Source organism: Schistocerca americana, chromosome 7, assembly GCF_021461395.2.
Source record: "Schistocerca americana isolate TAMUIC-IGC-003095 chromosome 7, iqSchAmer2.1, whole genome shotgun sequence".
NCBI classification, from domain to species: Eukaryota; Metazoa; Arthropoda; class Insecta; order Orthoptera; family Acrididae; genus Schistocerca; species Schistocerca americana.
Genome location: NC_060125.1, coordinates 557,510,575 through 557,535,255, shown reverse-complemented (window position 1 = coordinate 557,535,255; position 24,681 = coordinate 557,510,575). Strand labels below are relative to the sequence as shown.

The following is a 24,681-nucleotide window of genomic DNA, read 5'->3' as shown; positions in this document are numbered from 1 at the left end:
TGTAGAGGGGAAGCCACTTGCGGGAAATGTGTGGTAAAGCCGCCCATGAGGGAGTTGGTTGCTCCTCTCCTCCCATGTGTGTCAACTGCACTGGGGATCACTCTGTGTGGAGTAGGGAATGCAGAGTTTTCCTTGAGGAACGGAAGATCCAGGAACTTAAAACCACAAAACGCATCCCATATGATGAGACAAAGAAAATATACAAGTCCATGCAGCCGTCCACGTTTGCTGACTCCTTGTCTTCTGTTGTGAAACAGCCAGTCTTGAAAACTGATGCCGCTACACAAATGGAGGTTGCTACTGTCAGCACTAACACCTGCGTTTGTCACTGTACATGTGCTGATGTCCTTCCTGCCCCTCCCTGGGTCCAGTCTTGTGCACTGCCTAGTGCTGCTACACCCCCTACCACTTCTGAGGTTTTGGCTCCAATGCCACCTCAGACCAAAAAATCTAAGCCAAAGCCAAAGACTCGCCCGCTGAAGGAGACTGACGGTACACAGTCTGCTGATGTTGATGTCATTCTCTCTGACGTCTCTCTCGACTCCTCTTCAGAGGCGATGGAGGTTGATGTCAGACTGGGGCAATCATCTCGCCCCAAAACTGAGCCTCCACCTGTTGTGGGCTCTCCTCCCCGACAGAAAGTGAGGATGAAGGTACTCCCACCCTGATAGATGGCTCCCATTACACAGTGGAACATGAATGGATTCCAGGAACATGTGGAGGAACTGAAACTCCTAGCACAGCAACGCCCCCTGTGCTTGTGTTTAAAGGAAACACATTTAAAACTATCTGATGCTCCTGTACTAAGGGGCAAGGATGACCTGACTGGGGAAAGGGCCAAAGGCGGAGTCACCGTATTTGTCAATAATGGCCACCACTCCTCTGCTCTCCCCCTGGATACTGACCTGCAAGCAGTTGCAGTTGAAATTCATTCATGTTGGAGGCTTACCGTTTGCTCCCTTTATTTACCTCATCTGGATGCAGTGAACTTAGAGGCTCTCACAGATCTTATCGAACAACTCTCTTGCCCATTTCTCCTCCTGGGCGACTTCAATGCCCATCATGTCCTGTGGGGCTTCACTTCTCTTTGCGCTCGAGGTCGAGTTTTGGAGAGCCTCCTTACATCTCAAGTGTTGTGCATCCTCAACACTGATACTCCGACTCATTTCTCTGCTGCTACTGGGTCATTCTCAGCCATTGACCTATCGTTCTGTTCTCCAACCCTCACCGACTCTATTCACTGGGAGGTCATTGATGACCTTCATTCCAGCGATCACTTCCCCATCCGCATTCATCTCCTGGATGGTGTATTGCTGGAGCAGAGGCCGCCATCGTGGATGATTGGCAGGGCTAACTTGCCACTGTTCAGTCTGTTGGCTGTCTTTGAATGCCGCAACAACGTACAGGAATGGGTGGATCACATCACACTTGTGATCCATCATGCTGCTGACCTGTCCATACCAAAGTCTTTTGGCCCTCTTAAGTGGCACCTTGTGCCTTGGTGGACAGAAGAGTGCCATTCAGCCATCCGGGACAGGCATGCGGCTCTTCGACAATTTAAATGCCGCCCAATAGCGGTCAATCTTATTACCTTTCGAATCGCGAGAGCCAGGGCACGCCGTGTCATTAAAGAGAGCATAAAAAGGTCATGGCAGGAGTTCCTGGACTCCATCAACCATTCCACTTGTTCCACAAAAGTATGCGAAGCCATCCGGAGGATTTCCGGTAGACGCAGCCGTTTACCAATAGCTGCAGTCTTGAACCAGGGACGCCTCCAAATGACACCCAGAGCCATTGCTCAGACGCTGGCAGAGCATTTTGCACAAAGTACTGCCACTGCAAACCAGAATCCAGCATTTCGTCGCTACCGTGCGGCTGTCGGGCGAGTAAACTTGGACTTTCGGTCGAACAGTACTGAGGCCTACAACTCCCCTTTCTCCATGTGGGAACTCTAATTGGCACTTACTGAGACTTCTGACACTGCACCAGGTCACGGCCGCATCTGGTACTCCATGCTTTGCCATCTGCGAACAGTGTCAAAGGAAATCCTCCTCAAATGTTTTAATCTCATACGGCAGACAGGAGTGTTCCCCACCTCGTGGAGGGAGGCAATTCTCATCCCTCTCCTCAAACCAGGAAAGGACCGCACATGTCCCAGTAGTTTTCGGAGTATTGCCTTGACAAACTGTGTTGGAAAGACCCTGGAACGGATGGTTAACCGTCGTCTGGTCTGGCTGTTAGAAACCAGACAGCTCCTTAGCCACCCTCAGTGTGGATTCCAAAAATTTCGGTCCACGGTCGACAACCTGACCGTCCTAGAGGCAGCTATTCAGCAGGCTTTCCTCCATCAGCATCACTGTATCGGTATCTTCTTTGATATCAGTAAGGCATATGATATTACTTGGAGACGCTGTATTCTTGCACAACTGCATCAACGGGGCTTTCGTGGCCGCCTCCCCATATTCATTCGGTCTTTCCTGTCTCAGCGGTTTTTTCGGACCCGCATTGGTAACACACTGTCTTATCGTTTTGAGCAAGAGAACGGTGTCCCCCAGGGCAGTGTTTTAAGCGTTACCCTCCTTGCCACAGCCATTAACAGTATAATGTCTACAGTGAGGAGTCCAGTACAGTGCTCCTTATTTGTGGATGACTTTGCTGTTTTCTGTTCCTCGTCCAGTGTTGCAGCCGTGAGCCCTCAGTTGCAGCTAACAGAGCGGCGGTTAGAGGAGTGGGCTGCAAAGATGGGTTTTCGGTTTTCTGCCAATAAGTGTGTTTGTGTTCATTTTAATCGTTCTCGTCATCTTTTTACTTTGCCTGCCTTGCATATGGGGGATACTGTCCTACATTTTAGAGACACAGTGCGGTTTCTGGGCCTAATTTTCGACTCCAGGTTGTCATGGCTGCCACACCTATGAGACTTGAAAGCCAGAACCCTGAAGGCACTGAACATCCTCAAGTGCCTCAGCCACAGGTCTTGGGGAGCGTACAGGGCACGTCTCCTTCAGTTTTATCGGGCTTTTGTGCATTCACGGCTGGACTACGGGTGCATGTATGGGTCAGCGAGGCCATCTTAATTGTGGATGCTTGACGCTGTCCACCATGCTGGGATTCGACTGGCCACGGGTGCTTATCGGACCAGTCCCATACCCAGCCTCTGTGCTGAGGCTGGGGGACTGCCACTTACCATCCGGTGGCACTCCTGCTGGTGTGCCAGGCTTGTAAGTTTCTTGCAGCTCCAACCTCGCCTGCTCACCATATTGTTGCTCATCCACCTCTGGACCGCCTTTTTTCCCTCCGTCCCCGGGCTACGTTGCCGTTTGGGATCCGTGTGCAACGTGTGCTAGAGTCCCTCAGTGTGGTGTCTGTACAACCCCAAATCCTGGGTTTTAACTGCCTGCCACCCTGGTTACTGAAGAGGCCCAGAGTGATTAGATTTATTGCAGAACAGGAGAGATTGTACTCCTGCCACCATTTTTAATGTAGCATTTTCTGCCATTTTATCTGAGCACTACGACTATATAGCTGTTTTTACGGATGGTTTGAAACAATTCCGTTGGTTGCTCTGTTGTTTTTCTGGATCGTGTCCTCAAGGTTTGACTGCCTCAGACTTTTACTGTCTTTGATGCAGAATTATCTGCGATCTTGCGGGCACTGGAGCAGATGAGACATTCTTCCTGTCCTAAATTTCTTGTTTGTTCCGATTCACTAATTGCCCTTTACTCATTGCAATGTTTGTATCCAGTAGATAAAATAGTCCAGACCATCCAGGATGCCCTCCTCCAACTACAGCGACTGGGGAAGGTGGTGGCTTTCTGCTGGGTTCCGGGGCACATCGGCATTGCTGGAAATGAAAGGGCAGATCTCGCAGCGAAGGAGGCGTGTCTCGATCCACAAGTATTTCAGTGTGCTACCCCCTGCACGCACTCACCTCACTGTTGAACTCACGAGTCATGCATTGGTGGGAGGATGAGTGGCTGGAAGTGACTGACAATAAGCTCCGTATAGTCAAGCCCACAGCGCGTGTATGGTGTACTTCCTTTCAGCCCTGTCGACTGGACGAGGTTCTCCTTACTCGGCTTCGGATAGGCCACAGCCTTATGACACATGGCTTCCTGCTCCGGCGAGAGGACCCTCCAATGTGTGGTGCTTGTGGCATCCAGGTCACTGTGCGCCATGTTTTATTGGATTGCATTTTATTTTCTGACCAGCAGGCCGCGGCTGACTTGCCAGTGGACCTGCCATCTCTTTTAGGTAACTCTCTGATGAATGTGGTTAAAGTTTTAAAGTTCTGTGGCATGTCAAATGTTTTTACAAAGATTTTAGGGAGAGGATCTCAATTTGCTCACTGTGTGACAAGCTCGCCCATATTTTATGTAAGTGGCCAGCCAATGACAATTTCCTGTGGCATTCTTGCTGCTACGTTTTCCCTTGCTTACGTTTTACTTTCTTATGTAGCATTTTCCTTCTTTTCCTGCTTTCTTTGCACGTGTGCTTCAGTTTTATTACATCTGTCCACTTTCGTTCCTTTTAATGTGTGTCAGGGCGCTGATGACCTCGACGTTGAGTGCCCATAAGCCCCAACACACACACAAAAATCATTTGCTGTAAAATACATTGCCATGGATAGTATGGATTAAGTAAAAAATCACTGCTAGACAGTTGGCAGTGCATGCTTGACAGATGTTGCTGTTTGTAGTTCATCTCTAATGATGGACTACTGTTTGCTAGACCATTTGGCAGGTTATTTAGTTTTGAAAAGAAAAAACATAGAAGATTAGAGTTTAGCATTCCTTCGACCAGAATGTGAAAGCAGAGGACAAGCATGGATTAAGTGAAGGATTGGCCATGTCCTCATCATAGGATACATCTTGGCATTTGCTTTAGCAATTTAGGGAACCTATAGAAAATGTAAGTCTGGAGGGCTGACTCTAAATTGTTCTCTCAAATGAAAGTGCAATGTACTGACCACTGTATAACCTTGCTTGGTTATTCAGTTTTGGTCAATAACAAAACTGAATAACTGGGCAAGGTTAACAGTGGTCAGTACAGTGCACTTTCATTTGAGATAGGCTAAATGAAAGAGAATAATGTTCTTTCCTCTTTGCCTTGAGAAGTGTTAAAAATATTCATTATCATCCACATAATTGAAGCAGTGTGAGACTTCATTGATATTGTTGTCCTAATTGGTGTTGTAAACATTTTGTCCGAACAAGATTTAAATGGTCCGACTAAAAAACGTGGAACACCCAAAAGACATGATCAGTTGTCAGCGTAACTTTATACTTGTACACACCATTGGTAGATTTGTAGATGATTTTCCTTGCAATTCTCTGAAAGAGAGAGAATGGCCATTAAAGTGCATTAGTGGTGTTCATGTTTAGTGTTGTTACCAGGCCTGGTGGTGTTTGTAAGGGATGTAAATAGTGTCAAATGTTGAGTGACCACTGTGGAGGACACAGAGATGCCATGTACTCATGTGAAACAGTATTATTAGCACCAGACAGAGTTTGAAAGGTGCCTCGTTGTAGTCTGTATTTGGCCACTTGGTTGAATTACACAATATCCATATACATAAAGCAATTTGGTATGACAATGGCCCAATGTTGGACTGCATTGGTACAAAAGGGCAGGGATATTCACCGTTGAGGTCTGGTTGACCACGTCTGACAGCTTCAAGCAAGGATTGTCGTATTGTGCCCCAGGCACATCGTAACCTCTTCACATCTGCACCTGCCATTCGAGGACAAGTAATGGACTCCTGCAACATTTTGTGTCATCCTGTGCCATTGAACAGAGGCACAGCAGCTGAACCATGGAATTATCCTACCACGTGTAGGCTGCCATTAACGCCATAACACATATGGCTGCATTTGGAGTAATGCTGTGACTGGTAAGCCTGGACTGCTGATGAATGGCATTCTGTTAGCTCCAGATAACCATCGTTGGTTAACATGGCAGTGACCAGGATAGATTTCCTACTCTTCCAATGTTTTTGAGAGGCGCAGTGGTCGCACGGCAACATAGTGTGGGGGAACTCTCAGGTATGATTTCAGGTCACAGCTCATAGCGTCTGAACGGTACATCGAGGGCATCCTGTGTCCTCACGTATTACCCCCTGTGGTGCATTTTTCAACAGGACAATGCTCATCCCCGCATGGCACATGTCTTTACTAACTGTCTGCATGCTGAAGAGGTGTTCCTGTGGCCAACAAGTATGAGAGATTTGTTCCTAATAGAACATATGTGGGACCAGTACAGATGAGAACTGCATCCCATTGCCAGTATACAGTATATCAAGAACAGTTTTGGGCCAGCTTGTGTCAGAAGAAGATGCAACAACTTTGACACCCTTCCCTGCTGAGTCAGTACTTGTGACTAGGCCAGAGGGGGCGCAGCATCATACTGATAAATTGGCTCATACTGCCAAGTTATGTGTAAATTTGATTCATTTTTGTAATCACTGAATTTATGTCTCATTCCTTCTCAACCCATTCTGGGTTCTTCACTTTTTTTGTTGGGCAATATATTTCTCGCTTTTCAATGGTTGTGAAGTTTTCAGAAAAGGGTCAGTGACATTACTTTGACCTGTAAAACAATGTTAATTGCTCTTAGCTGCTACACTTGATTTGACCCTTGCAGTTACCTGATTGTATTCAAAGAAACTTTTCTTGAACCACTGGATAAGTAATATCTGAGAACACTCTCCACTTAAACTTGCATGAACATCATTTTGACCTTTAGGAATTTGCTGTGTTTGCTTTCAGAACTTCCTCAAATGATCCTCTGAAAGTAGCTATGGGAAAAGTAAATACAATTGTTTTATGAAATGAAAATACAGTACCTTTTGAAACTTCTGGCAGATTAAAACTGTGTGCTAGACTGAGGACTGACCATAAAACATTGTCTTTTGTGGAAAATGCTCTTAGCAATTGAGCTAGTCAGGCCCAACTCCCGACTTGCCCACATAGCTTTACTTTCAGGAGTGCTGGTATCTCAGGGTGTGCAGCAGAACTTCTGTGAAGTGTGGGAGAAAGGAGAGAGGTACTGGCAGAAGCAAAGTGTTAGGTAGTCCTGAGGCAAGGCTGGAAATCATAGTCTGTAAAGGCGTTGCCCATAAATGGCAAGGTTCCATATTCAAGACCCAGTAAGGAACACAGTTTTAATCATCCTGATAGTTTCAAATGGTGACATATTCATTCTGGATTTACAGAAACACTCTGGCTCATATTGCTGGGCTAGCTGTCCTCAAACAAAGGATATAGTGAAGAAATAAAATGGCTTAGAGACAGCCTAAAGGTGTTTCCAGATTGAATCTTTCACTCTGAAGCAGAGCATGCACTATTTTGAAACTTCATGACTGAGTAGAGCTGTTCCTTTTCTTTTTTCCTATTTGTAGTGTCAGTATAATATGAGCAATTATGGTCAATAAAACTTTTTTATGTTAGGGAAAAACAAACTGCAGTACCACCTGTCAGCATAGATCCATAACATCATTAACATGGCAGAATTGAGCGAGGTGGTGCAGTGGTTAGCACACTGGACACGCATTCAGGAGGACATTAGTTCTAATCAACATCTGGCCATCCTGGTTTAGGTTTTCCATGATTTTCCGAAATCGTTTCAGGCAAATGCTGGGATGGCTCCTTTTGAAAGGGGATGGCCGATTTCCTTCCCTAAACCGATGGAACCAATGACCTTGCTGTTGGGTCTCCTCTCCCCAGATCAATCAATCAACCAACCAGCAGTTCTTTCCACCACATAATTCAGTTACAACAAAGAAAGAAGATGGTGGACACCCCTGGGGACCATTATGTTACTCATTATATGTGCAAACAAACACAGGTGGTAAGAGACATGTTTAATTGCACAATTACAAAGAAACTAATGTGATAGCAGTGAAAACTAGGGGTTCAGAGCAGGGATAAACTAAATGTATGACAGTCCTAATAATGAAAATACACCAAAATAAATACTAATGCAAAAATCAAACAAACTACATCCTCAGCAATCAACAAAAAAGTCCTTGGTACCACAAACTTGCACATTTCTCCAATACCTGGTTCACGATATTTCAATTGATCTACATAGATAAAATGAAGTCCACTGTACCAAAAAAGCAAAAAATCTATCGTATGACTAATACTGAAAACGTAACCTCACCAATGTAGGTATAGCAAAATCCATGCTACCTACCAACCCCAGTCCAGTGTAACTATTAACAACTAACAACGCAGCCAAAAAATTCATAAAAAATTCCATTAACACTAATTTGGATATACGAGAAGCACATAATCATGCACATAAAAACACATACCATACGTACTACAGTAAAAAAATAAGGCCATAAAAATGTACATACAAACCAGAGTCTGATGACATATAAATCTAGCAGTCTAGTGATAGCAAAAATATTATGTCTTCAACATAATCTCTCAAATGGCTAACCAGGATTTCTCAAACCAAGAACCACTCCAAATATAATACTACACAGTGTCCCACCAACAGTGCCAGATATGCTGGTCCAAGATACAGCAATTTTTGTCACACTCACACTTCTCCACAAACGCAACACTTCACATACTCAGGAATTAAGCCGAGTAACTGAAAGAATTAAATTGTGATCAACATGTCACCCTCCATTGTGACATACAGCAACCTAGTCTTTAACTTCATTGTCATATCCATAACTTTAAAAAATGAAACAAGAAAATTTAATAATTCTAAATCCGAAAACAGCTCATAACTGCCAAGATCAAAATCACTCACTAACAAACCGCCACAATTTCTTCCAACATTATTCTCACAAACAGCACTCACAAAGTACAATGAATCACTAAAATCACTCAAAAACAGTTTGTAAACATAAAAATCCCACACTAAAGAGCTCCACTGCATAGTCCAACGTATCCTATGCAAACGTGGTCCATTTCAAATATGCCACACCACCATGACTTAACGCAACACAGTTATGTTACAGATCAAAGCATATGGGTTGTACTGCAAACTTCAGTTGATTTTCCTTATGCATTTGGTAAAACCAGTCCCAATAGTTGAGATTGGATATCTCTGCTTGATGCTTTCATCATAAAATTGTATTTGTTTCAGGGAAATAACATGGAATAGTTCACTGAAATCTATTGGCCAACACATCTTACTGAAATGGTGAGAACATACTTCAGTACTTTTCTGCAGTAATAATTAAGTGGAGTGAATTTTTTTCATAGCAATTATTTCTTTTTATTGTTGATTTAGTTGCTTATAAAATGTAGTGTATTGAATCTATTGATACTGTACGTCAGATTTGACCTGTGACATAATGATGTTGTGGCATCTGTCGTTTATTGTGTGCACACAGAAGTAGAATAGAACTTTGACAGTATTTATTTTACTTCTATATTACTTTTTTGGCTTATAGTTTACTGTGGCAGACTTGTCTGTATTGTAGCCTGAGATCTTCCTTATGTTAGAAAGTAACAGTTCAGTGAGGCAAAGCCGGCAAATATGAATACATAATGTTAGTTGTGGGCTATCTCCTTAAGCATAACCCGAGTCCTGTGTTAAGCTGGAAGGTGACAGTTTTGTTGCAAGTGAGGGAAACCAGTGAATGTGATGTCATGAAAGTAAATAAGGAAATGAGCATATGGCATTGTGGGCCTGGAGTCCCCCATTCGGGGAAGTTCAGCAGCCAAGTGCAAGTACTTATTGCGTTCGATGCCACATTGGGCGACTTGCGTGTCAGAGATGGGGACAAAATGATGATAACACAACACAGTGTCCCTGAACAGAGAAAATCTCCTGCCCCAGCCGGGATTTGAACTTGGGCCCATTAGCGTGGCATTCTGCCACGCTGACCACTCAGCTAAGGGGGCGGACATGAAAGTAAATATAATTGTTATGATGGGTATTTTCTGCATACTGGATTTCAGTGAGTGGTTTATACACGGCATTTTGGTCACATCACAGGTCAAAGTGGATGGCACTATTGGCAGATTCAGTATTTCCATAAAATTCAACACAAGAAAAAAAATTGTGTGAATTAATGATGTGTGTAAATTATTGTGTGCTTGTTATAACAAGAATAAGACTGCAGTATTCACATACTTAACAGTGTCAGCCTAGCTGTGGTGACACCATTCTACTCTGCGAGCCTCGTGGAGACTGTCCAGAGCGATATCGCCAGTGAAAAGCCTGGTGTGCTTGATGTCTTCCGTGAAGGCTTTTGCCGTCTGTTGAGTTGGAGTGCCCCTCAGAAAGGTCAGTTTAGGCTGATTTGTTCTCTGCATACAAGGCTTTTTGGTACTCTGCACTAGCGTGCAGTTTTTATTGTTCAAATATTCCCTCTTTCTTGTGAAGAAGGGATATAATATTATTATTATTGGTTGCACAGCAATGTTTGTGGCATTTGTAGGCTAATCTTAAAACAAGGCATGGGAATTGTAACATGTTTGGCCTCTCAGCAGTCATGCTGTTGTAAAAAAACTGGGAACTAGATTGCATACTCATACCTTACAAATAAATGGTGACAATCGTTATAGGCGATCCACCACAACATTGTACTTATATTTGGAATGATGCCACTTCAAATTCCCACCTAGGCATCTAGATTTAAGTTTTTGTGAATTGTTTGACGCTTTCACTTCTAGAGACATGCTCTTTGCGTTCCATGCTGAAGGTGGCTTTTGTTATGTCTGTACTGCACACCAATGTTGGTGCTTGTGCTGAGAGATGGTGTTCTGGCCAATATGAAATACTTATCATCCAATTTTAATAAAAATATTAGATGAAAAAATGATATTGTGAAAAGGAAAGTTGCCACTCAACATATAGCAGAGATGCTGAGTCGCAGATAGGCACAACAAATAGACTCTCAAAATTATAGCTCTTGGCTGTTACGGCCTTTGTCAACAACACACACACACACACACACACACACACACACACACTCTAAACTGCAGTCGGGCAACTGAAACCACAGTGCGAGCAGCACCAGTGAATCATGCAGTGAGGTGTGTGTGTGTGTGTGTGTGTGTGTGTGTGTGTGTGTGTGTGTGTGTGGCACATGCTTGAATATGTGTGTCTCTTGTTGATGAAGGCTTTGAAGGCCAAAAGCTATAATTGGGAGAGCCTCTTTGTTCTGCCTATCTGCAAATCAGCATCTCCGGTATATTGTGGCAACTTTCCTTCTCATAATATTGTTATATTTCATCCTGGATTTTCCATTGTTTGATTTTTGCCTTTAAGTGAAAAAAGTTTTATTTTTGAACATCATACAGTCCAATATCTTCTCTTGATAAAGGACTGAATTTCTTTTCATATGGAGGAATTTTATGAGGGGGCTATGCTCCAGACTGAACGCTGAAAGGCATAATCAGTCTTAAATGATGATGATGATATATACCATAGGTACTGCACTGGATCAAATTAAGTAGAACATTGTGCAAAATTTTAAAGACCTTGCAGAGGTAAAAATACACTGTATGAACTTTGTGAGAAATTGATTTTAGCCGATACATTTCAGTAAATGAAAGTAGATTAGATATTGAAATTTTATTTAAATTTGAGAGCAGAACAATATTTCAATCCATTCTTGAGTTATTGGGATTTATATCTGAATGACAGTCATGCACGATCTGCCCATTCAGACCCTTGCACATCACGAATCGTGTGGTTATAACGAGTGCCTGATTTGTTAAAAAAAAAAGTTCTGGTACTGTCAGCTTCCAGGGAGATGTTTTTGAAATTTAAACTGTCTGAAACTTTATGTTAAAAGTACAAATACAACATTTTTACTGGTAAAAAAATAAAGTCCCATCTTACTGCAGCTCAAAATTTGTGGTTATGATTTTTTTTGTCAGAAGTACTGGCATGGCATACTGATGCCTAATGTCACAAATCGAGCACTGGTTATAACAAGTGTCACATTTCAGAAATGATTCAAGGTACTGAAATGAGGTTTCTTGCAAATGATAGCACACAGTGAGGTATGTATGTTGTATGATAAGTACTTGAAACTCTTTTTATCACTGAGATATGGAAGTAACTCATCCACAGCAGTGAGAGGTCAGTGGGTCAGGACACATACAGACACCTGTATAACTGTAGGAAGACCAAAGCGGCACATGTATTCACTTCCATGTCACCTGGGAAATGGAATAACAGGACATGTGTACACTTCGACAGCAGTGGAAGGGTTAAGATAGAGCAGGGCTTCCCAACGTGTGGTCCGCGGGCCCCTTAGGGGTCCGCCGGCTCTTTGTAGGGGGTCCAAGGCCACCTTTCACCAAATCGTGTAAAATAATGAGTTAAATTATTGAATAAAAATGTGAAAATCAAATACATCACTATTCTTTGTTTCGTGTGAAAAACTTGAACTTATACTTCAGGTCGTATTCCCAAGCAGCCTTTGCCGTTTCTAAGTGAGAATGCATACACAGTTTAGTGCCGGAGAATGCGGCTTCTCTGATCGACTGTTTCGCAACAATACGGGGGTTGTTTGTGCGCCGGCTCACAGCGCTAGATGGGCTGAAACCTTTTACGCATGCGCGGAGCGCACTTTGTCGACCAGGCGCTCGCTGGCACGTATGCGGCCCCAGGCATAATTAAATATTAAACTTGCTTTGTCAGTGCACTACCTATTTCATAAGTCGATTTTTGACCAGTTTATTACTTCTAACATCGATCGGTGGCTGAAGTCAGGATCATTGAAGAAGGGTGCAGTTTCTCCATCACCTTCACAACAAGGGAAGTTCCCAGTTGAAATGAATGAAGAGGTAGGACGGCCAAAGGAAAAACAATCACAAGAAGCTCCACAGCTGGATTTATTATGTGAAAACGCTGGAAGGACTCCATTGGTTGCAATATCCTGTGGAAGTGGAATAACCAAGAAGCGTACGTACAACGAAAGCTATTTAGAAATGGGCTTTATGGAGACAAAGGAGGGTAAAGCTCAGTGTGTAATTTGTGCGCGAGTCCTTCCGAACAGTTCAATGGTTCCAGTTAAATTGGGCCTCCATTTTGAAGGTACTCTTCAAAACCAAGAGTCCTGAACTAGCTGCTTCTCAGCATTGCATGAAAACTCATACAAAAACAATTAATGAACATTCGTTAAAAGCTTCTTTCTTGGTTAATTATCGAGTGTCAAAAACAGGAAAAGCTCATACCATTGCAGAAAATCTCATAAAGCCGTGTGTTAATGATATTGTTTCTTGCATGCTAGACGAAAAGGCAGTAAAGCTTATATCTTCGGTGCCATTATCAAACAATACTGTCAAGAGATGCATTGTTGACATGTAAAATGAAAGACACTCTTGTTTCTCGCATCCAACACAATTCATTTTCTCTGCAGATAGATGAGTCCACTGATGTTGCAGGATTAGCGATTTTATTGGCTTTTGTCCGTTATGAATACTCTGGATGTTTTGAGGAGGACCTCTTATTGTGCAGACCACTACATGCCAACACAACAGGTGCTGAAATATTCCGTCTATTGGACGATTTTTTAAGGACTAACAAAGTTTCATGGTCTAATTGAATAGATGTGTGAACAGATGGTGCAAAAGCTACGACGGGTCCTGTAGTCGGAGCAATAACGAAAGTAAAAGAAAATGCCAAGAATTGCAGTAGTAATCATTGCACTCTCCACAGATAGGCTTTAGCTACGAAACAAATGCCTGTTTCGTTCAAGAAAGTTTTAGACGAATCCATTCAAATCATTAACTACATAAAATCGAGGCTATTGAAGTCAAGACTTCTCACAGTACTGTGTGAAGATATGGGAAGCCTTCACTGTTCTCTGCTTCTCCACACAAAACTAAGGTGGCTCTCACGTGGGAATGCACTTTCTCGGTTGTACGAATTAAGATTGGAAGTCTTAGCCTTTCTCTTGGAGCATAACACCAAATTAGCAGACCTTATTAATGACGAAAATTGGCAGTGTATACTTGCCTATTTATCAGATATTTTCTCCAAAATGAATGAAATGAATATTTCACTCCAAGGGCAAAGTGAAACAAAGGTCACTGCTATCGACAAAGTTCGAGCATTCCAGAGGAAAATCAATTTTTGAGCAGAGAGTGTCAAGGAGGGGGAGGTCGAGTGTTTTCCTGTTCTCAAGGAGTTTTTGAAAAACAGAACATTGGCGCTTGGGAAGAATTTGTTTCATCAAATCCTGGAACATCTCCAAAGTTTGATGTCATTGTTGGAGCATTATTTCCCAACAGCTGAAGTTGAGAAGCTGCAGAAATACGAAAGTGTGGTCAACCCATTCACTGTATCGAAAAAGTCGAACATTCTGTCATCAAATGAACATGAGTTGTTGATAAAAATTGCCACAGACACTACCTTGAAATCAAGTTTTGACAATGACAGTTACTCACGCTTTTGGATCTGTTTGGATATCAAGAAATACTACCCCCTTGTTGAAAAGGCAAAACGTGTACTTCTTCCGTTTGCCACAACATACATGCGTGAATCTGGATTCTCGATCTATGGTGCCCACAAAACTAAGTACCGAAGCTATCTAGATGTGGAACCAGACATCCGTCTCCAGTTGTCAAGAACTGAACCCAACTTTTCAAAATTGTGTCAGCAGAAACACCCTCAACCGTCACATTAGGATTCCATTATTATTCCTAAAGACTCATCTCTAGTAAAGAAGAAAGCATTTTTCTTCGTAGATGCTCAGTGAACGTACCTGAACTATAACTCTGTAGGAATTTTGTTTCTGTCATCATTTACAAAATAATTATTAATTGAATTCTTTTGGCATTGATATTTTTGTTACGAAAATTAAAAATGATCTCTAAAGCTAATTTCTTTTCTTTATAATATATTCCGACCTCTCAGTTAAAAATATGGCCTGCCTATACTTCAATTATAATTACTTGCTATTACTCTGACAGTATATTGTGGCAACTGGCTGCGAGCGTAAACAAATGAGGACTTTTCACGTGCCACCTTGTAAAAGGTAAACATCCTCTGCCAGAATTGTTTCCTTTGAGAAAAAAAGTCTTAAGTTTTTTGAAATGCTTTATTTTCTTATATAAAAATAAGAGAGTCTGTTTGTTTTCCTAATTTGTTTACAATCGAGGCTGACTGCCATGATATAGTGTCCAAGTTGTAGTTGAAGTTGTCAGCTGTGGCTAAACTGTTGCCACGCCACCTCCCCGTTGCCGGCTACTAACTGACAGTACACTGCTGCAACACCGCCTGCTAGCTGCCGGCTATGGACTGACAGCTGCCGTTCAGTAGATACGCAAAGACGTAACAATAACTAGAGTTTCCAAGCTGTTTACATGTGCACGAAAATCTATTGTGGAACTGGAAAACGGCTTTATAAAAGCAGATTTCCAGAATCGATTTTGAAGTGTTTATCTGACCAACCAAAAGCGGACCTGGGACATCGGCTTACGAAATCCGATTTTGAAAACGCATGTAAACTGGGTGAATGTATTCCCATACGTTGCACAACAGATGTCACAATAGTCCTTTAAAGGCAATTCCTTGGCCTCTTTTCTTCACAGCCGTGCAGTCTAAGGTGCCATATCGTCGTGGATTGCGCAGCCGCTCCCGCCGGAGGTTCAAGTCCTCCCTCGTGTGTGTGTGTGTGTGTGTGTGTGTGTGTGTGTGTGTGTGTGTGTGTGTGTGTGTTGTCCTTAGTGGAAGTTAAACTTAGGTTAATAGTGTGTAAGACTAGGGACTGATGACCTCAACAGTTAAGTCCCATAGACTTAACATACATTTGAACATTTTTCTTCGGATTTCACGAAAAACCCCACACACACACACACACACACACACACACACGACTGTTACGAAACATGCATGCTCTTTACACAGTAGTAGCCAAACAGTGGAAGTGAACAGACCACAAGCGGCAGCTTGTCAACAGCGAACAGTTTTGACATGACGTTGATTGCTATTGGAGGAAGGCAGCTCCAACGTGTAATTTTAATCATGCTATAGTGTGGGGAGTAAATCCACTAGTAAGTGTCTGGATACAGTGAGAATTCAAATTGGATCGTTAATTTCAAGATGTTTTCATTTATCTCTAAACCAAAGACTGCTGATACTTCTAGGTGGGGTGGGGGGGGGGGGGCGTCATTGGGAACATGGCAACATGGCACTTGCATTAAGAAGCTTTTTTGAGTTCCCATGGATTTCACTCTGAAATTTAATGTTATTGTGCTCTTGACTGACTAGGGGTCCACCATCGATTTTCGACTGAAGAAGGGGTCCACCAGCTGAAAAGTTTGGGAAGCCCTGAGATAGAGGATGGGATGGTTACTTGAACTAAAATATCAATGTTACAAAAGAATAATAAAGTGCTAGCTATCGTAGGAAATCATTGAAGACATTGTAACTTGCGTGTTACATTCTTTACCTCCAACAGTCTTAATTTCTGTGCAGTGCATGATTCCTTTAATTTGATGGGTGACCCATTGTTTTAAATATGGAGTGATGATATAAACATGGAGCTTGTGCACATGATGAAGTAAACAGATGTATAAGTGACTATTATGTAAATATATTAGTGGCGTTCAATAAGTAATGCAATTTCAGTTGAAAAACTGGTGTAATTTGCTGTCGGAAGTCGTGGAATATTCCTGCTTCAGCTCCTATAGTTTCATGAAGTTCTGATAAGTGGCAGCACTATATATAGCCTTCAAAATGGTGTCTGTTGTGGAAGTGCGTTCCAAGCAAAGAGCTGTCATTGAGTTTCTTCAGGTGGAAAACCAGAGCATCGCAGATATTAATAGGCACTTGTAGAGTGTCTACGAAGATCTGGCACGAGGCACCTGTCACGATTGCAACAAGTTTTTGCAGACCTGTCCAATCTCCTGCTTGCCGGCTGACCACACGCAGCCGAGACTCCTGCAATGTTCGAAAATGTGGACACTATTTCAAGGTGATCAACCTATCGCAGCTAAACACTTCAGTGCTCCACGACAGTGCAAGGCCTCGTATGAGACTGCACACCTTAGAGCAGCTCACAAAACTCCATTGGAATGTTCTTTGTCATCTACCTTACAACCTGGATTTGACTTCCATCTGTTTGGTCCAATGAAGGATGTATTCTGTGGGAAGCAGTATGTGGATGATGTGGAAGTTATAGATGCAGCAGCATCTACCAACATCGACCAGTAGTGTGGTGCCGTGCAGGTATACAGGGCTTCCCAATATGGTAGCATAAGGCTGTTGCATTGAGAAATAGGCTTTTGTAATGAACCGTGTAGGGAATAATATGGTATATTGGAATACTGAATAAAACCAACTTGAATTCAGAGAAAAATGTTTGCATTACATATTGAATGCCCTTCGTATTTGCTTTCACATACTTAGGAAGTGCAGTTCTCATGTGGACTTTAATATTAGCCATAGACATTTATTATTCTGTTTCCATACACAGGTCGCATGCTGCCAGTGTGGGCCCTTGTTGTTCCTACAGTTGCATATGGTCTATTCCGATATTTTTTCACCTTGATTGTACGTGGAACTACTAGCAGGCTGCTGCATATCTCCCACAAATACGAACAGAGAAAACAGGTATGTTGAGTGATTGTGACATTGGAAGTTACGTATTTATGTGTGCAGGTGTGTATTTCTTTGTGGTGTGAGGAAAGGCACCTACTTATCCTATACAATGGGTGGAAGAGAAAAAACTACTAGTTTTGAAATAGCAATTCTTGCAGTTCAGCTTCTTCACAGAGTTTGCTTGTGATATCGCTCACCTGTAGCAATAAAGGTTTGACATCAAGATTGCTGTGTATCACATTGCATAGCAGTCACTTATTTTTGAGCAGTAATCATGAAAATGAGCCTGTCTGTAAATTCCATACTGGAAAGTTGCTACTCACCATATAGCGGAGATGCTGAGCCGCAGATAGGCACAACAAAAAACTGTCACAAATAAAGCTTTTGGCCTTCTCTCTCTCTCTCTCTCTCTCTCTCTCTCTCTCTCTCTCTCTCACACACACACACACACACACGACTGCAGCCTCAGGCAAAATATTGTTACATTCTATCCTGGATTTTCCATTGTTTGAATTCCACACTGGAGTTGGAAAAAAATGTGAATGTAAATTTGGCAAAATGTATGGAGAAAGTTTACAGAAGAAATTTAAGTGCTTAAAAAAGTGTATAGTGTGTGGATTGCCCCATAGAGGGGAGATGGGCACTACAGTCATGTGCTCAGAGGATAGGCTGTGGTCTTAAATTATCCAAAGAAAGGGTATCAGTACAAGTAAAATTAGTTTCAAATTCTGAAGATATGCTAGAAAGAGCTCTGTTTTATTTGAACTGAAGGAAGTACTGAAACACTACAGTTTTACAATTTTGCCTCAAAAAGTATCCATGACATTTTGTGGTTCCTCAGTTCCATATAAGGTCATTTGTTAATAATAAATCCATTAAGTATGTCAGCTAATTCATTTTCCATGGTTGCCCACTCTCATCTTTTGAAGAACTTTATACTGCAAAGAAAATTGAAAAATTTAACTGAATGTATGGTACCATAAGTAGAATGTTAACTAAGAAAGATAGGAAACAATGCTGAAGTTCTTCAGTGGCAGAACCAGCAGATTTACACTGTGCTGACATGTAGGTCCTCAATAACAATGACAAAAGTAGAACCCAAGCTTCCAAAATGAGACTCCTTAAATTAGTTGTGGGGATGATAAAGACAGACAGGAAGAGAAATGCAAGCATATGACAGGCACTCAACATTTAAAGCTTAAATGACAAATTTCTTAGAATATTGTCAGAATCGGAAATTTCTTATAGAACACATGAGCAAAGAATGTTTGCCAGAATTGGCCTGTGGGTAAAGGCCTACAGGGTTCCATACAATGTGCATAACGAAGAGAATTCGGAAGTTCTGTCCCCTTGAAGAAGAAGAAGAAGAAGAAGAAACTATGATGATGATCAGTAATACCAATTATATCTTATAAATTTATGTGAACCCTTTAATGTGATTTTCCTGCCATAATATACAAAACTTTGCTTTTCATTCATTCCATTTCTCTCTCCTTTTGTACACCCCCCCCCCCCTTCCTCCTGAGGTTTTCAAGCAAAACTAAAGACTAATAACTAATATATCTTCTTTCTTGTGTTTTCTTCTCCATTTGGAAATTGATTAATTGTGTTGATCATCATAAGTTTGTTTCTAAATAACTTTCTTGTGAATTAAATTTGATAACTTAACATTATGCACATATTTTGTAGGGAGCATTGTCACGGGAAGTGACTACTCAAGCTGCCTCTCAAGACATTGAACTGCATGCTGCACTTTTTGCAGTATTTGCAGCAGATGTTGTCTTCTTCCCTCTGGAAACAATACTACACAGGTTGGTAATTGTAATGAGTATGACATATTGCATACCAGTATAATGTAATTGGATAGATAAAAAAATCTACTCACCAAGTGGCGGCAGGAGAACACACACACAGGAGGAGAAGGAGAAAATCTGATGATAATGATGGTGCATATGGCAAGTCTTGCAGCAGGGATGATCACAAGGGTAGGAGCCATAGCCTACATTTGTTCGGATGCAGACTCTTTACAGGAATACCCCACCATTCTCACATCAGCCTTTGCTGGACGTAATTACCCCACCGGCCTAGCTCCAAAAAGAGGTTTCCCACGCCGTCACATCCATTGCTGGTACTGCTGATCCCTCCAAAAAACAGTTTCGGAGCACACCACTTGACACTCAGTATTATCCTGATCTTGAATGTATTAATTAGCTCTTCGACAGTGCCAGGACTTTGTGCAATCATCTCCTGAAGTGAGATCCATTCTGAGATTTTGCCCATCACACCTAAAAAAAAAAAAAAACTCCTTGTCAAACCCAATGCTCCTTCTGCACCCATCTCCCTACCCTGTGGCTCCTACCCCCTACCCCTGTGACTATCCCCGCCATGCTGCAAGAATTGCCCTATGCACCCTTCTACAGCCATCTATACCAGCCCTGAACTGACAAAACATATAATATCATAGGGAGAGCCACCTGTGAAATGGTACATCATTTACCAGCAGTTATGTAAACATTGTTCAGCCCATTACATTGGCATGGCTCCCCCCCCCCCCCCAGTTATTGGTCAGGATGAATGGGCATAGGCAGAGGGTGTATACCAGCAACACACAATATCCTGTTGCAGAGTATGACCTTGGTGCCTGTTTCACCACACATACCATCTGGATTCTTTTCCCAGACACCAGTTTCTAAGAACTCCACAGGTGGGAACAAATGCTACAACATGTCCTTGGTTCTCGCCACCCACCCGGCCTTAATTTACAGGAATTCCTTCTATCTCAGCATTTCTTCGTGGTAACTACTCCTTTCTTCACTCCATTTTAGTTTTCTACATTTTTCATTTTCTGACCTGTCAATTTTTCGCCGTCCCCCTCCCACCTCTGTTACACACAATGCACCTATTTTTTCGCTCTTATTAACTTGTGCACAATGTTTTAGTTGTAATTTCTGTCTTTCATATTACCATGTCTTCCACCTTTAAGTTCTCATGTTTTCAAATCTCATCCAGTGCAGTCCCCAACAATCTATCTTTCCTTCTCATACTGTCCTGTATGTCTCCCCTGACCCAGGGTTCTGTGTGACTTTTCCAAACTTTACACCTTTTCCTAAACCTCTCCAGTCCTTTTCCTTCACTCCTCTTCCTTCCCCTTCAACTCTTCTGCCGGAAGGAGGAGCCACTGGCTCTGAAAGCCTGCACAAGTTACACTTTGTGTGTGTGTGTGTGTGTGTGTGTGTGTGTGTGTGTGTGTGTGTGTGTGTGGGGGGTTCTTTTTTTCCCCCTCCTGTTGCCCCTTTGCGAGTAGATTTATCTATCCAATTACATTATATTGTCAAAAAATGAGTATTTGCAGTGTTATTTTACTTACCATTATATTTGTTAGTGTAGAACCTAAGTTTCCAGAATTAGTAATGTGCATTTCTTTGTTCTCTCATGAAAAATATTCACAGTGCAGTCCCAGTGCTCATGTGTCTCCCAGTAAGCAGTCACTCCCACATTTTATTAGTAATTAAAGTATTCCGTTATGGGTGACACACACACACACGCACACACACACACACACACACACACACACACAAGAAGAGAAAGGTGCGTAGGTAGCCAAGTACAATAGAACTTTTATTAGTGCTGAGAAAGTACACAATAACGTGAACAGAAACAGATTCCTAGTATAGATGACTTAAAGATTGTCCTGATTGTCTGAAGGATGGTCACTAACAAAATGTGGTTCTGGAAGGTGCAAGTGAGCACTCACTCAGTCTTTCACAGTCGAGAATCATTGCCGTAGGCACAGTCATTATAGACTGCACTGTGATGGCCTGATTCTGATATAAAGCATTGCACTCTGAGGAAGAGACTTGGGGCACTTCTGAAGTATTGGGTGGTTATAACAAAAGTGGAGCTACTCACAGAGGGCCAGTGTGGGATGTGATTTATCGTATTATAGTGAAACTTGGTAGATACTCTTAGGCATTAATGTGGAACCAATTTACAGTGAAAAAAATTGTTCCAATTTTGGCCACTAGTTGCAAATCTGGCACTGTGAATGCAAGAAAGTTGTATAAAAGTGTTTTCATATGTAATGGATTAGGAATGAGGTGTGGGTGGAAAGGTCAAACAAGTGAAAAGGCATAATAGTGGTTTTATTATTAACCATGGGTTACGCAGTTAGGACAATACGAGCTTCAGAGATGTTAACAAGATGCTGCACCCATAAAACAACATGATTAACTGTTGCTCACAGTAGTTCTGGTGGAATCGTAGCAATGTGTACCTATATACTGGTCTTCAAATCAGGTAGAGACTGAATGTGTCCCCGGTAAACGCGTTCTTTTAGGTATCGCATGAGCTAAAAGCCATGTGGATTCAGGTCAGGTGATCTTGCAGGCCAGGCATCTATCAAAGCTCTGAAGGTAAAACATTTGTGGAAGGTTGCATTAAGCAAATTTTTCACTGGGCAAGTGTCGAGGAGTTGACCAATCTTTCATGAAAAGCAGGAATCACATGCTGTACAAGGAGGTCTTGGTAACATGCAGATATCACGGTATACCTAACAGTCCCTCTGGGTGCGTTCTCTTTAAGAAAGAACAGACCAAGAATAAAGGTGCTTGTGAATCCACACCACACATTCGTACGGTGAGTGGAATAGTTCTTTGTACACAACACACAGTTTAACAGTATCTCAAATTCTGCAGTTCTGTTCACTGCACCTTGTAGTGTGAAGCGTGCCTCATCACTCCACAGAATATTGCCTGGCCATATGTCATCAGCTTCATTCTGTGCGAGAAACTGAAGAGCAAATTCAGAACATTGCTGCATTACGATAAGGTTTCAGTTGTTGCACTGTCTGGGTCTTGTACAGGTACCGTTGTAAAGTAGACTGCAAAACTTTATGTACCGTTGACCATGGTATGGACAATTCTTGTGACACTGCATAAGCGGTAACACTACCTGAGGCACATTCTGCATGGTCAGTTACAGCAACAGCAACCTTATAAGCAACTTCTAGTGGGATAAGATGCCTTCCTCTTCCAAGTGCTGCACAAAGCTCACCCATATTTTTGAATTTCATTATCATCATTTAATGACATTGGGCCTTTCCTTAGACCTTTCAGGTTTCTGGGCCTCACTTTCGACGCCAAATTGTCATGGTTGCCACATCTGCACTATCTGAAAGCCAGAACCCAGAAGGCACTGAATATCATAAAGTGCCTTACCCCACAGGTTTTGGGGGATTGGACAGGGTGCATCTGATCCAGTTTTTAGGGCTTTTGTACGTTCACAGCTAGACTACAGGTGCACAGTGTGTGGATTGGTGAGGCCTGCTTACCTGAAGATCATTGACGCTGTCCACCATGAGGGGCCTAAGCTGGCCATGGGTGCTAGCAGGACGATCCCCATCCTCAGTCTCTGTGCTGAGGCTGGTAACCACCACTGACAATCCAATGGCAACTCCTCATGATACACCAGACATGTACATTCCTCACAGGTCTGAATTTATCTGGATAGGAGAAGAAAGCCAATGTGATCTCTGTGTGCATACCACGTGGCGTCATTCCAGACATGGAATGTGTCCTTCCAGATGCCATGAAGAGCACAGGGTGCAGCCAACTGCAGGTAGTGGCCCATGTCAATACCAGTGATGTGTGTCGCTTTGGATTAGAAGAGATTCTCTCTGGTTTGAGCAGCTATCAGGAGGAGGCCTCAACTTGGGCCATATGGTGGTGGGATTTCGGGCTCGGCTAAATAGGTCCGAAGTCCATTAAAAGCAGGAGGTGACTAACGGGCAGCAGGGGCTGTGTGGCATGGACTAGGTAGTTTTTTGGGTTAGTCTCTGGGAAACACAAAAAGGGCTTTAGTCTCAAAGAGTGGGGATTGAACACAGGAAGAATGTAGATCTAAGAACCATCGGTATAACAGTCGTAAAATGTCATAGCTGTGTTGGGAAAGAACCAGAGCTCCAAGCGCTAATAGAAAGCAGTGATGCTCAAATCGTTACAGGAACTGAAAGCTGGCTAAAGCCAGAGATAAGTTCAGCCGAAATTTTTGCGAAGGACCTAATGGCGTTCAGAAAGGATAGTCTGATCACAGTTGGTGATGGTGCGTTTGTTGCTGTTAGTAGTAGTAGTTAATATCATAGCGAAATTGAAGTAGATAGTTCCTTAGTTCCTATGAGTTAGTATAGGTAGCAATCATTCTTTGCAACTGGAATAGAATACTAATTGGATCCTTTTACCGACCTCCAGATGATAAAATTGCTGAATGGTTCAAAGAAATTTCAAACATGCACCCAACTTGTACAATTATAGTTGGTGGTGACTTAAAGTTATCCTCGATATATTGGTGAAAATACTTCTTTAAATCTGGAGGTACGCATAAAACATCATCCGAAATTGTGCTAAATGCATTCTCTGAAAATTATTCCAAGCAATTAGTTAATGAGCCCACTCGAATAGTAAATGTTTGCGAAAACACACTTGACTTCTTAGCAACAATTAACCCTGATCTAATAATGAGCATAAAAATTACAGGAATTAACAAAAATATGCCTATTAAAAAAGAACAAATAAAAGTTTGCTTGACACCTTCCTGAGAGACAATCTCCACTCCTTCCACATTAACAATGCAAGTGTAGACCAGATGTGGCTTGAATTCAAAGAAATAGTACCAACAGCAATTGAGAGATTTATACCAAATAAATTAACAAATGACGTAGCTGAATCCCCCCTCCCCCCCTGGGTACAGAAAACAGGTCAAAACACTGTTACAGAAACAACGAAAAAAGCATGCCAAATTTAAACAAATGCAAAATCCCCAACATTGGCAATCTTTCACAGAAGCTTGAAGTTAAGCACAGACTTCAATGCAAGATGCTTACAATAGTTTCCACAATGAAACTTTGTCTTGAAACCTGGCAGAAAAGATTCTGGTTGTATGTAAAGTATGCTAGGAGCAAGATACAGTCAATTACTTCTCTGCGCAATAGCAATGGAAATACTGTCGATGGCAGTGCTGTTAAAGCAGAGTTACTGAACGAAGCCTTCTGAAATTCCTTCACCGAAGATGAATTAAATATTCAAGAATTTGAATCAAGTTCCGCTGCCAACTGAGTAACTTAGAAGTAGATATCCTCAGAGCTGTGAAGCAATT

General features: G+C 42.2%; 1 protein-coding gene across 1 annotated transcript in view; it reads left to right on the top strand.

Moving 5' to 3' along the window:
• LOC124623184 (solute carrier family 25 member 46-like) overlaps window positions 1-24,681 on the top strand; it is a 43,035-nt gene that overhangs the window by 5,034 nt on the left and 13,320 nt on the right. The window contains exons 4-7 of the mRNA XM_047148988.1: window positions 9,106-9,162; window positions 10,109-10,254; window positions 17,408-17,544; window positions 19,222-19,343. Of these exons, the coding sequence (XP_047004944.1) occupies window positions 9,106-9,162; window positions 10,109-10,254; window positions 17,408-17,544; window positions 19,222-19,343 (462 nt within the window). The remainder of the gene's footprint in view (window positions 1-9,105; window positions 9,163-10,108; window positions 10,255-17,407; window positions 17,545-19,221; window positions 19,344-24,681) is intronic.